The sequence below is a fragment of the Arachis ipaensis genome, chromosome B01 (genome assembly GCF_000816755.2).
Source record: "Arachis ipaensis cultivar K30076 chromosome B01, Araip1.1, whole genome shotgun sequence".
In the NCBI taxonomy this organism is placed as follows: domain Eukaryota; kingdom Viridiplantae; phylum Streptophyta; class Magnoliopsida; order Fabales; family Fabaceae; genus Arachis; species Arachis ipaensis.
In genome coordinates, this window is record NC_029785.2 from 509009 (window position 1) to 523065 (window position 14057).

The following is a 14057-nucleotide window of genomic DNA, read 5'->3' on the forward strand; positions in this document are numbered from 1 at the left end:
TCCTAATAACTTAATTCTTTTTTATTATAATATAAAATGCTTCTATAAATATATTCAAAAAAAAAATATTTTTCTGTTCGTTTTTGTTTCTACTTTTTCTTCTTCATATAAAGAAGTATGTTTTTCGATCGATCTCACAAATAAACGACATCAAAAAAGTCGTTTTAGGCACGACCCAATCAATTAAGGTCAGGAACACATCGGTAAAAGAAGGAATTAAATTAAAATAGTGAGTAATGACACTATAAAATTATTGATCTGGATTAACATTAATACCATAATTTTTTTTTCATAATAATAATGTCTCATAACTTTGGCCGGGCATAGCATCATTCCACAATAATATATAGTAACGCTTCCTACTAATAATAAAAATAAACATTAGAAAGAAAATATTTATTTATTTATATCTCATAACATTATTATTACAACAATCATCTAAAATTGAATCCCATGTTCAGTCAATTTATTTGCAATAATATTGTTCAATTTTTCAACCATCTCTGTTGTGAGATAGTTTTTCCAATCTCCAACTTGGCCACGACGAAAAAACACATTGTTTTCTACTCCAAAAGGCATCTTTCCATTGGTGTTCACTTCCAAATTGCTCAAATTATCAAAACTACAAAGCTTTAAGATATCTTCCACCACTCCAAGAGCCTCTTCTTCTCTAGAAAAAGGAAACCCTAAAAATTCAGCTAGTTCTTTCAAAACAAGCAATGGATTCATTTTGATCTCTTCATACTTTATAAACATTATCTTCTTCTTATTTAAACTTTTCATACCTTGATTCCAATACCCTAACATGTGATCCCAAAAGGGTCCAGAAGCACTCACTCCTTTGCAAAACATCTCAAAAGCCTCTTCAAGTGAGAGGTTGTCTATGATTCCTTTTCGCACTTTGTTTGCAAAATGCCAATGTGAAATTAAAATATCTTTAGGATCTCTACAAAGGTATACTATTTTACAAGATGATTCCTTTACTGAATTCGGCAACGAGACATAGGAAAAATGAGTAGATATGATCCTTGGAGAAGAGGAGAATAATGATGATGACGACGACGACAAGTTAAGATTAGGAAGAAACTCATTATTGGAATTTAGGTCAAGCTCAAAAAAGGGTACAAGAGCATGAGGGCTATTATTGATCAAAGGGTGATTTTGGTAATTTGGATACTTACTTCTATTTACCAAGGAAAATGCTAATGCCTTAAGCCAAGTGGTGCCTGATTTTGGAATTGAAACAAGGAAGATATCATTGTCATTTGCATGAAAGTGCTTTTGAAGAGTTACTAGGGCTTGAAGGAGAAAAGGGTTGTACCAAAAGCCTTGGTATTGGTAAAGGTGTTTTTCTGTCCAACCATTTTCCATTGGCATGGTTGATACCAAATCCCTAAGTTCTTGGGGTAACTCATCTTGAACAAATTTGTGCAAAAGGGAGGGTTGATCTTCTGCCATGGTGCCTAAAATTTGTTTTAGGAAAGAAAAGCTTTATTTGATTATGGAGCTGGTGGATTTGATTTACATACTTGATGGGTATTTATAGATGTATTTATCATGTTATATATGTTTTTAACTCATAAATTGTGCTTGTTTATAAACACAGAATACTGAAATAGAGATACAGAGACATACAATTATGTTTGATAGATAAAACAAAAAGAAAGATATTATATTCAGAGATACTAAATTACTAATAAGAAAAATACTAAAAAAAAAAACTCAATTTATTTTTATTTTAGTAGACCTTTAAAATAAACCTTTCTTAAAACCCCATATGTTTTATATGATCGTCTGTGTTCTAAATAATAAGCCAATTATTATTGAATGTTATGGTCCCATTTTAGTTTCTCTTCGTAATAACAATGTCTAGTGCTCAATCATTTCAACAACTGTAACAAAGTTTCTCTATGGCCAGTGTTGCCACGACAAAGATATGGGAACACACAACTAAATTTAGCATGCTTTAAAAAAAAGAAAAAAAAATTGTCGGCAGAACCTGCCAAGAAAGAGAAAAATATAATAAAATGTTGGGAATAAGTAGTATGATCACAATCCAATCAATCACGTGTCAAATAATTTGTTATTGTTATTATATTAAAATGTTAATATAATAAAGTCCTTGATTAAATTTAGAGATTTATCATTGTGATAGTGATCATAATATTGAGAGATAAATCTTTTAATAATTTAATCTAAATTGTTCTTGGTTATAGGATTATTAAAAGGGACATTAATAATCCGGAAAGATCAATATATATATAATGGTCTTCATTGGATGAAGATTAATAGATCTCATTTATTAAATTATATATATAGATGGTGCATATAGAGATATATGACCATTGAATTGACTCACTTTGAGAATTCCTAATGGTTATAATTACCGCATATTTGTCAATAGGATATTCTCAAGATGAACATAGTAATAGAGTTTCCTTTGACCTGCGACTATCATAGTAATTAACAATGTATTTATTATACTTTGATTCCGGACACCTAATACCCTAGGGTACTAGTTGAATAGATATTGGGTATGATTTAAATACTTGTAGAATTACTGATTAGTCAATAAGGAATCCGTCAACTCTCGGTAAAGAGTTTGAGCTCTATGATTATAATGACTGAGATTAATAAAACCTTGGCCAAGGGGATTGAATGAATGAAGAAATGAGTTTCTTAAGTCATTCACAGTTCATTATAATAATGATAACAAGTTAGAGTTTGACAATTAAACCATACTCTAAAGGTTAACCAAGAGCTAGAAAGATGGAAGGAATTATACTTTGTTCTTCTGAGGTTCTTAGTAAAAATACATTACTTCATACTATCGGGTCGTTGAGGAGTGTTGCTAGACGCCAACCTTGATTAGTAAATTTAGTATGACTAATTTACTACCCGCTTAGTATTGAACCTATGGGGTCACACACTAACGAGTGTTCTAATCTTTGCTGTAGAATTATTTAATTATTAATTTGATTTGATCAAATAAATAATTATATTAATTCAAATGGAATATTATTATATTTTTTGCTAGCACCAAGAATATAATTATATTTTTTGCTAGCACCAAGAATATAATAATAGTATGATAATTGAGAATATTATATGAGATTTGAGAATAATTAGTTATTCTATTTCTAAACTTGAATTCTAAATTTGGATGAGATCCTAACTGATTCTGTTTCAAATTGAGTTATGATATGATTCATAAATTTGAAAGATTCAAGTTTAAAATAACAAGATATGATTTAAATTTGAATTGAGAATCAAATTTAAAATCAGTAACAAATCTCATACTATATATATGTATGCCAAGAGTAAAGGAAAAAAAAAGAGACGAGAATAACAAGAGTTTTATTCCGTTACCTCTACACACATAAACGTATGTGAGTCTGATTCTTGGAGAAGAATTTTATGGCGTGCAAAGAATTGTAAGAGGTTTCTCAATTTAGATTAGATGTCCATTGGTCAAGGAGTTGACAGCAAAGGTTGGTCTCGGTGTGGATACGCATAGAGTCTTCGTACAATCGAAAAATAAAATTTTTACTAAAGCGCCTAAAAGTATTTAGATCTGATCTATATATTACTAGAATAAAATTTAAGTACAAAATAGATATTAAGGATTACTTTATTTTCTTCCGCTGCGTGTATTATGAACACATAGTAATCCTTCATAAAATAATGTTAAAAATTGAATATACATCATTATTTGGATTTTTATTTTTGATATGTCAATTAAATTTGTGTAATATGGAGAAATGAGGCTTTGATCTGTGTAATGCATAAATATGAAATTCATAACGGTGTTTATAGAAATCAGTAAAATCAATTTGAAAGAAATGGTTAATAACAATTTGTCAATGAGTTATAGTTCAAATGACATAGTCTCCCTATATTTAATTAAGAGGTTGCGAATTCAAGTCTCCTATCTTTAGTAAAATATATATATAACAATTTCAGTAAAGAGAGAGAAAGTGAAAGAAAAATCAAGAATAGTTGGATTATTGATTAACGGCTAGGATTACTGATTTTATAGTGTTAAGAGATTCTAAAAATCGTTAGTCACATTTTACTTTATTTTTTTGTTCCTTTCTGAAATTATTAGTGAGTTAGTCATGATTTTTTGTGATAATGATAACTTTTATATCACAGTGCATTACACTAAATTAATATAATATCACCGTATTACATCTTTTATTTTATAATAGAAAAAGTATGAGAAACCAATGAAATATTTATACAATATGTACAATAGAAGTTTAAGAAGTATTAGAGATATAATTATTAGTGTTACTTTTTTTCATTAGTTGAAGCTTTTGGGATGAGTGGTATCATGATATGGTATTAGAGCGCTAAATACGAAAGGTCAAGAGCTTGATTCTTCGTGAATTCCAAAATCAGTTTAAATTTTTAGAAAGATGTTTATTATCCCTAATACTCGGATGGTTATTCTAAATAATATGAGGGATGTTCATTTTGTAACTCATCAATAATTCATTATAGTCCATTATCTTCCTAGCGGGATCTATATCCAAAAAAATCTGCCTCATTATTTATATATATATAAATTTGATCTCTTTTTATTCTAATAGAATCAGGTAATTATCTGCTTTAATAAAGTAAGTGTGGATTGGATATATATGAAATAAATATCAAGAGTATGTATGTGATGATTGAAAAATGAAAGAAAGTGGTGGTTAATATGTTTATATGAAGATTTTTTTTATGGTGTCTAATTTTTATATGTAGAATTTAAAAAAACATTTTAAATATCATTTAATTATATACTTGATTTAATATTTGAGAATTTAACGTTTATTATTTTTATTATATTATATAATTAAGAAATACTAAAGTTATTTTATCTTAATTATACAAAAATTATTACTATAGTTTTTATCGAACCGAATAATTCTGTGGACCTCCATGGAACCAGAGACAGATGTATTCATAAGGGAGTGGGGACAACTGTCCCAGTAAAATTTCAAAAAATAGAAAGTAGTTCTTAATGAAATTATAAAATTGTCCCCACTATATAATTAATTTTGACCCCAGTTCAAAGTTCCAAATTCCTAACTCTTCTTCTTTCTTTCTCCCCAAATTCTTAACTACTTCAGCCTCCGTCCTCTAGCCTCCAGGCTCCAGAGTTACTACCGACCGCCACTCTGCGTCTCTGCCAGTGTGGCAGTGTCATTGGCTTCCTGCCGCTGATGTCGCTGTCATGTTCGGCATTTCTCCTGTGTAGCTCTGTTAGTTTCTCCTTGTATTGCCGCGATTATCCCGCGTGGCTCCGTCCTCCATCGGTTTATGCTTACATTGAAACGAATATCTGCTTGCTTAGTTGCTTCGTTGCTCAGTTAGTTAGTTACTTCATTCAGTTTATTACTCGCTCATTTGCTTTATTGTTTGATAATTGATAATTTGATATAGTTGGTTTAGTAATTGTGAATTTGGAATTGAATTTGTTTTAATGATGTAATTGATAATTTAGTTTTATTAATTTGTTTGTTAATTGTTTTTGTGTATTGAGTTATTTTGAATTAGGAATTTGGGATATTATTAGTTGTTGGCTCTGCGGTTGCTTGATGGAAATTAATTTTATTAATTGATCAATTTTGTATTTGTTGTTAATGGATCAATTTTTTATTTATATTTTTATACTGAACTTCTCAATTTGAGAAGAATTGTGAATTAATTTTATTAATTAATTAATTTAGATTTATAATTTTATCCTATTAATAATGGAAAAATATTTTAAAAGAACTTCATTATTGAATATTGGATTCCAAAATAATTCATCGACCTCTTCTAATAAGATGAGGTTTTTAGAATTTGTAGTAGAGAGTCTCATAATAGATCCAGGACAACGACCAAAGATTTCAAGTTATCATCCGAATGACAGAGACAAAATTAGATGTGCATATTTGCAAAAAGGTCCTTATCAACTAAAGACTCATGATTTTTCGCAAACTACTTGTGGTTCTTCTTTTTAAAGATTTAATCCTAATTCGTTTGATGATTATGGCAATTGGTTAGAGTATAGTATATCAAAAGATTCTATTTTTTTTGTCTTTGTTGTTATCTTATGAAACCTGAGATTGAAGGTGGCGATGCTTTTGTAACCAATGACTTTTCAAATTGAAAAAAAAAAAAAGAGAGATTACAAACTCATATTGAGATTCATGATAGTGCTCATAATCAAGTTTTGAGAAAATGTGAAGCACTTATGAAGTCAAAATAACACATTAGTGCTGCTATTAAAAAACAATCTGAGCAAGCTAAAAAGAATTATCAAATTCACTTGATAGCCGCAATTGATTGTATTAGATTTTTTTTACGACAAGAATTAGCCTTTCGTGGTAATGATGAGACAGATGATTCAGTTAATCAAGGAAATTTTTTGGAACTTCTAAATTTTCTTGCACAACATAATGAAGAGATTGATCGTGCTTTCAAAAATGCTCGTGAAAATCTTAAACTAAGAGCACCCTCAATTCAAAAATACATTGTAACTTGTAAGAGCTATTGCAAGTGAAACGATAAAAGTTATTGTTAATGATCTTGGGGATAAATTGTTTGTTGTTTTGGTTGATGAAGCCCGCGACATTTCTATTAAGGAACAAATGTCAGTTTGTTTAAGGTATGTGAATAAAGAAGGGCAAGTTAAAGGAGAATTTTCTTGATCTTGTTCATGTTTCTAATACTAATATTTTATCTCTAAAATTAGCATTGGAGTCTAAATTTATCAAGAGTACGTGGCTAAGGATATGATGGTGCAAGTAATATGTAAGGAGAATTTAATGGTTTGAAAACTTTGATATTGAAAGAAAATTCTTATGATTTCTATGTACATTGCTTTGCCTACCAACTTCAGTTAGCCCTTGTAATGATTGCAAAAAAATAAGTTGAAATTACTTTACTTTTTAATGTGTTAACCAATTTGTGCAACATTGTTGGAGTTTCATGTAAACGAAGAGATATGCATCGTGATAGTCAAATGACTAAGACAATTGAAGCATTACAAAGTGAAAAATTTCTAGTAGACGTAGTTTGAATCAAGAAATAGCTTTGAAAAGAGTTGAAAACATTAGATGGGGTTCACACTATGAAACTATACTTAGATTAATTTCTTTGTTTACTTCTGTGGTCAATGTTCTTGAATATGTTGAGGAAAGTGAAAATAATTCAGAACAAAGAGCTGAAACATATCATTTATTGAATGTCATTCAATATTTTAAATTCATTTTCAACTTTCATTTGATAAAAAATATCTTGGAAGTTACTAATGAATTATCTCAAGCATTACAAAGAAATGATCAAGACATTGTAAATGCTATGGTATTGGTTAAAGTGTCTAAGCAACAGTTGCAAACTATAAGAGATGATGGTTGGTATCTTTTATTTGACGAAGTCTCATTATTTTGTGACAAACATAATATTACTGTTCCAAAAATGGATGATATATTTGTGTCACAAGAAAAATCAAAACGCAAAGCTCAAAAGATCTCAAATTTGCATTATTTTCAAGTTGAGATATTCTATCAAGTAGTCGACATACAACTTTAAGAACTCAACAATCATTTTACAGAGGTGAATACTGAATTGTTTCTTTGAATAACTTGTCTGAATCCAAGACACTCATTTGTTGTGTTCGATAAGGAGAAGTTGATCCAGTTAGCCAATTCTATCCATTAGAATTTTTTTCTACTCAACTTTTGGCACTTGATAGTCAACTTGAGAACTTTATATTAGATGTGTGTTCTGATGATCAATTCTCAAACTTAAATAGGATTGGTGCTCTTTCTCAAAAATTGGTTGAGACTCGAAAAAATATTATTTACCCATTAGTGTTTCTACTTTTGAAGTTAGCTTTAGTTTTGTGAACTTTTTCTGCTATGAACACCATAAAGAGTCGGCTTCGCAATCGTATGGGAAATGAATTTTTAAATGATTGTTTAATAACATATATATATATAGAAAGAAAGACATTTGATTGTATTCACAATGAAAAAATTATTCAATTTTTTTAAAATATGAAACCTAAAAGAATAAATTTTTAAATTATTTTTTTATTTTAAATCATTATTTTATTATTTTAATTTGTTAGTTAAAAAATTTGAAGAGTAATCATATTTTATAATACTGTAGTATAATTATAAAAATTATTATTATACTACATATATTTTATTTCTATTAATAAAATTTTCTAGATCCGTCAATGCATGAAACTATATTTCCTTGTGTGAATGAAATTAAATTAAACTGGAAAAGAACGTCTCTAGGTCGTTAAAAATGAAGATGAAAACAAATTTTAGGATTTGAAGTAGGGAATGATTCGAGGCCTTATATTTCCATCACTAGTAAAAATTAGGGGTGTATATAGTCCGGTTCGATTTGAAAATTCGATCTGGACCTAAATATTTTAGGAGTTAGTTTGGTATGATTTTATTGGATTTAGAATTGGATACAGGTCTCAAAAATGGACTTGGTCATTATTTAGGACCGAGTCTGGATCAAGATGAACTCAATTTTATCTGGTCCATGTACATCCTAAGGAAACTAAAAAAAGTATATATGAAATGGAGCTCAGATCTGCGACGGATTAGTAATTGACCTGTTGGGTTGGCAGATACCATGGGAAACAAAAAAAAAGTATATATGTTTTAAATTAATTCTAATATTATGTTATGTTAATTATAAACTTATTATTTTATTTTTAATCACACTTGTTGAATTAGAAAATAGATCAAAGAAGTATCAAATTAGAATTTATAGACAAATTCAAGTTCAAATATGAACTTGATTTTCATCTGGTTTGAACTCGTTATAATTGTGGCTCGAAAATGTTTAGGTTTCATCGAGTCTAAAATCGAATTAGGGTCTAAAAAATAGATCCAGTATATATTAGAAACGGGTCTAAATTAAAACAAACTCGATTTCACTCAATGGATCCATGTACACTCCTACTAAAAATTTCCTGAAACAATCATAGTCTAATTCTTAGGAATATTAAAAGAAATTCCTAATAAATTGTCCTATTAAAACAAACACCTTGTTTTTTTTTATAATAAATAAACTTAATAATATTCTAAGAAATATAATTTCATAAATTTTTTTAACATTAAAACAAATGCTCATTTAATATTAAATTACAAGTGGCTAGCATGCATTTAACATTAGAATTGAAGTTAGTTAAAATTCTTTAGATTATTGTTGTATAGCTGACTCATCAAATAGTATATATATATGTTTCTGTTAAAATTTTAATTTACCACATTAGTAGTCCTAAAGCATATAGAATAATAATACATAATATCATAATCATGTAATTACATGGGTAGCGGAAAAATCAAATGAATTATAAAAAAAAATTAAAATTTTACTGCATCAACGCTTCATTATATATACATTACAACAATCAACCAAAATAAGTACGCATAAAATAAATCATACCATGGTAAAATTCTCAAAATTTAGGCCATATTGAGAGAATTTCTTTAGAGTAATAGTGTTTATTTTCTCAACCATTTCTATTGTGAGAAAATTCTTCCCATCACCAATTTCACCACGGCGGAAGAAACTTTTGTTTTCTATATCAAAACCAAACATTGATATTTTTCCTTTTTTATTCGCCTCCAAATTTCTCAAGTTATCAAAACTACACAACTCTAAGATATCATCAAGCATGCCACTATCCAACTCTTGTTTGGAAAATGGAAACCCTAAAAATTCAGCTAATTTTTTCAAAACCAAAGTAGGATGCAATTTCATTTGTTCATACCTTAGAAACATTATTTTTTCTGGCCTTTTAAAGCTTTCTTTCCAATACTCCAACACATGCTCCCAAAAGGGTCCATATAGATTCACTCCTCTACAAAACAACTCAAAAAATTCATCAAACGAGTTAGATCCTCTAATTTCCGGCATAAGCGTCTCCATAAATTTCCACATCGAAACAGATATATCTTTCGGATCTCTACACAGATACACTATCTTACAATTAGACTCTTTCGCCGATTTCGGCAACGAAACATAAGGAGCATGAATGGATAGTAGCCTTGGAGAGGGAAATTGGCTTAGATTTGAAACAATATACTTCTCATCATAGAATAGAGACTCTAAAAAGGGTACAAGAATATGAGGGTTGGTAACAAGCAAAGGATGATTTTTTTGTGTATGTGGATGTTTATTCCTATTAAGCAATGCAAAAGTCAAAGCCTTAAGCCAAGTGGTGCCTGATTTGGGAGTGGTAACAAGGATGATATCTTTGTCATTGGCTTCAAAGTGATTTTGACAAGATAAGATTCCTTGAAGAGCCCAAGATCCATACCAAAAGCCTTGGTATTGGTAGAGTTTGTATGTTGGCTCCATTGGCAAGGTTGACATCAAGTCCTTACACTCTTGCCTTAAGTCTTCATCTTTTAGGAGTTTGGGGAGATTGGAGGGTTCATCACTTGCTTCCTCCATTTTTGTATCATTAACTTTGTTGTTAGCCAGAGATTTTTTTATTTGAATATATGGTTATGTTTTATGGTGCACATTATTGTTGTCCATATTCATAGGACGGAATCTAAGTTTAATAGTATAGGCAAAAAAATAAAGTAAAAACTCAGGTACAGTCGACTTCACGTGAAGTTGATAGCTGAGAACCGTTAGATGAAAATTTAATCAAATCAGTTAAGTTATCTAACGGCTCTCAACTATCAACTTTACGTGAAGTTAACTACACCTGAATTTCCACCAAAAAATAAACTGACATTTTTTTTATATAAAATTAAATAAAAGAATAAATTATATTTTTATTCAATATTTTTTATTTTTTATAAAAATATATAATACATTAATTTAATATTTTAAAATATAATATTTTTATATCTATATCTTTACATGTTTGAAATTTGAAATGATTGAATTTTATATTTGTTTTAAAAAATTTGATATTTCTGCGGGTAAGATAGGGTAGGGTAAGGTTTAGAACTTTAAAGTGCGGGTAGGGTTAGAATTGAGAGATTCTCAACTCGCAGGTAGGGTATGGTAGAATTTTAATAAAATTTTCAATTCACGGGTAGGGTTAGGGTAGGTATCCCTACCCTACCCATTGCCAACCTTATTTGTAATGTTTATTTTTAGTGTTTTTGCTTTTAAATATAAAAGTAAAAACATTAAAAATAAAACAAAAAATAAAAACACAAGAAGTTCTTGAATTTCTTAATTTTCCACATTTTACAATAGCATCGAACAACTTAATGTTATTGCTATACTAGCGTATAATAAAAGCTAAAATCTTAATCCATGTTTAACCAATTTATTTTCTGTAATCTTATTCAATTGTCCAATCATTTCACTTGAGAGAAACTTTTCTCCATCACCAATTTCACCTCGGCGAAAGAAACTTTTGTTTTCAATATCAAGTAGTGGTGATATTCCGGTTTTGTTCACCTCCAAGTTACTCAAATTATCAAAACTACATAATTTCAAGATATCTTCAAGCATTCCTTCATCTAATTCTTCTTTGGAAAATGGGCACCCTATAAACTCAGCCAATTCTTTCAAAATTAAAGTAGGATGTAATTTCATTTGTTCATACCTTAGAAACTTAATTTTCTTTGGCCTTTCCAAGCTTTCTTTCCAATACCCTAATACATGCTCCCAAAATGGTCCACATGGACTCACTCCTTTACAAAATTGCTCAAAATACTCATCAAGTGATTTCTTTACCTGAGTTTCTGGCCTAAGTTTGTTTGCGAATTGCCACAACGAAATAAATGTGTCTTTCGGATCCCTACATAGATACACTATTTTACAACTCGACTCTTTCAGTGATTTCGGCAATGAAACATAAGCGAGATGAGTGGCAAATAATGATGATTTAATAAGGTTATTAGGGTTAATCTCTACTTTATCATCATCATAATTACCAAAGAGGTTGAGTTCTAAAAAGGGTACAAGAAGATGAGGGTTGGAAGTGAGCAAAGGGTGATTTTCATGTGTATTTGGATATGTGTTGCGGTTAAGTAATGAAAAAGTCAAAGCTTTAAGCCAAGTAGTACCTGATTTTGGAATGGTAGCAAGGATTATGATATCATTATTAATGTGATCATGGGATTGAAAATGTTTTTGACAAGATAGGAGGCCTTGAATCTGCCTAGGGTTGTACCAAAATCCTTGGTATTGGTAGACATGGTTTGCAACCCAACCTTGTTCCTTTGGCAATGTTGATATCATGTCTCTACATTCTTGGCTTAAGTCTTCATCATCTTGCAAGTGTTTTGGCACAAGAGAGGGTTGACCAAGCTGTGATGACATTTTTTTTATGATGTGCACACTATAGCTATATAGTTGTGTGGAATAGATAAAAGAATTTGATATGTCTAACTGAAATACACATGTTTATATATTCGTGAAAACTCGACTGCAGCCAATTTCATGTGAAGTTAATAGTTGAGAGTCGTTAAATGATTTGAATTATTTGATTAAATTTTCGTCTAACGACTCTCAATTATCAACTTTACGTAAAGTTGACTGCACCTGAGTTTATTCTACCTTATCTATATGTTTGAAAAATAATAAAATTAAGTTTAAAATAGTTAATTTTTTTAAGAGTAAATGTCCTTTTCGGTCCCTAACCATTTGTCCGATAGACTTCCCAACCCCTAAAAAATTTAAACACCCAAATCGGTCATCTACTTTGATATATGTACGTTCTAGTCCCTATCTACTTTGAGTAAATGCCCTTTCCAGTCCCTAACCAGGAACTGAAACGTACATATATCAAAATAAATATAGACCAATTTGGGTGTTTAGATTTTTTAGGGGGTATGAAGTCCATCAAACAAATAGTTAAGAATCGGAAAGGGCATTTACTCTTTTTTTAATTTTATATTCATTAATTATAAATATTTATATATATAAAATTATAAATATTAAATTAAATAAAGTAAGTTTATATTATTTCTACCTAGCATTACATTGTATATATAGGAATCACATCTTATGTAACTTTAATTAGGAATGTACAATAACATTTGGTCTTTAGTGGTGGTGGGTTTGTGGCCCTTATATTATTCCAGAAATAATAACGAGATATATTCGCCATTATTGGTGAGAATTTATGCAAAGGTGGAGAGATACATAAGAAAAAAAATTAATTAATTGGAATTTTCCCTCATTTTGTAAAAGAAATGATAATGAAATAAAATTGTTGATTATATATTGGTTAAAAATTTGTTGTCACCTAAACTTTCTTATCAAAACTTTCTCTTTTTATGGTGCACATTCTTGTAGGGTTCATCAAGTCGCTTCTTCTATTTACTTATTTTTTTTTAATTATTTTTGAAAGTTTTGTTTACATTATTAAATAAAAGTACGAATAAATAATGTATATTTTAAGATATTATAAAATTATTGTATAAGTAAAATAATTACTTTGTCGGCATGCTAAATTTTCAGTGCCCCAAAATAATGAACTTTAATTTCCTTACAAATTAAATGGTCCTAACTAGCTTAGCACAATGAAGGGACACAGTTGAATTATGGTGATAGTTGACTAACTTATCAATGTGAGGCTGCTGCAATTATTAAATATTAATGAAGAAAAATAAATTGATGGATAGTACATTGGGTTTATACAATTTTTTTTAGGTGGATACTTAAACGAAAATTTTATAATTTTTTTCATGTAAAAATATATTTTTTTTTATTTTTGGATGATAAATTGTATAGTTAAATTTTGATATTTATAAAAGTGTTATTTTTGTTTAAAATGTGACTAAATAAATAAATTACACTTTTAAACAAAACATCTTCATTGGAGTAATTATTTTTTTTTTATGGTATTTTTCATCAATCTGACAGTCTAAAATCTGACAGTCTAAAGACTAATTCGTCACAAATCGAAACCCCATTTAAAAATTTATTATTAACTAATAAATTATTACATGTACATATCGGAATTTGAACCCATCAACCCAATACAGTCGCGACAATGATGGGATGATGTACCCAACAAGAATTTTAGAATCCAGACCCTAAACATGAGGAATTTGAGAGAAAAA

General features: G+C 29.2%; 3 protein-coding genes across 4 annotated transcripts; all 3 read right to left on the reverse strand.

Annotated features, from left to right (window-relative positions):
* On the reverse strand, positions 364–1531 carry LOC107630253 (cytosolic sulfotransferase 5). Of its 2 annotated transcripts, XM_021110460.1 has the most exons (2): positions 786–1531; positions 534–670 (listed from the first exon to the last, which is right to left on the reverse strand). In XM_021110460.1, the coding sequence occupies exons 1-2, from the start codon at positions 1456–1458 to the stop codon at positions 633–635; spliced, it is 711 nt and encodes a 236-aa protein (XP_020966119.1). In that variant the 5' UTR covers positions 1459–1531; the 3' UTR covers positions 534–632. The 2 variants fall into 2 exon arrangements, with proteins under 2 accessions (XP_016188869.1, XP_020966119.1); XM_016333383.2 differs by having other exon boundaries at positions 364–1531.
* Positions 9358–10551, reverse strand: LOC107630174 (cytosolic sulfotransferase 12). Its single transcript, XM_016333275.2, has one exon. It carries the CDS (start codon positions 10468–10470, stop codon positions 9451–9453), a length of 1020 nt encoding a protein of 339 aa, XP_016188761.1. The 5' UTR covers positions 10471–10551; the 3' UTR covers positions 9358–9450.
* On the reverse strand, positions 11181–12372 carry LOC107615909 (cytosolic sulfotransferase 12-like). The gene has a single exon (XM_016317927.2). The coding sequence runs from the start codon at positions 12307–12309 to the stop codon at positions 11281–11283; it is 1029 nt and encodes a 342-aa protein (XP_016173413.1). The 5' UTR covers positions 12310–12372; the 3' UTR covers positions 11181–11280.

Coding starts and splice junctions, on each gene's coding strand:
- LOC107630253 (XM_016333383.2), bottom strand. CDS start 1,458: ATGGCAGAAGATCAACCCTCCCTTTTGCACAAATTTGTTCAAGATGAG.
- LOC107615909 (XM_016317927.2), bottom strand. CDS start 12,309: ATGTCATCACAGCTTGGTCAACCCTCTCTTGTGCCAAAACACTTGCAA.
- LOC107630174 (XM_016333275.2), bottom strand. CDS start 10,470: ATGGAGGAAGCAAGTGATGAACCCTCCAATCTCCCCAAACTCCTAAAA.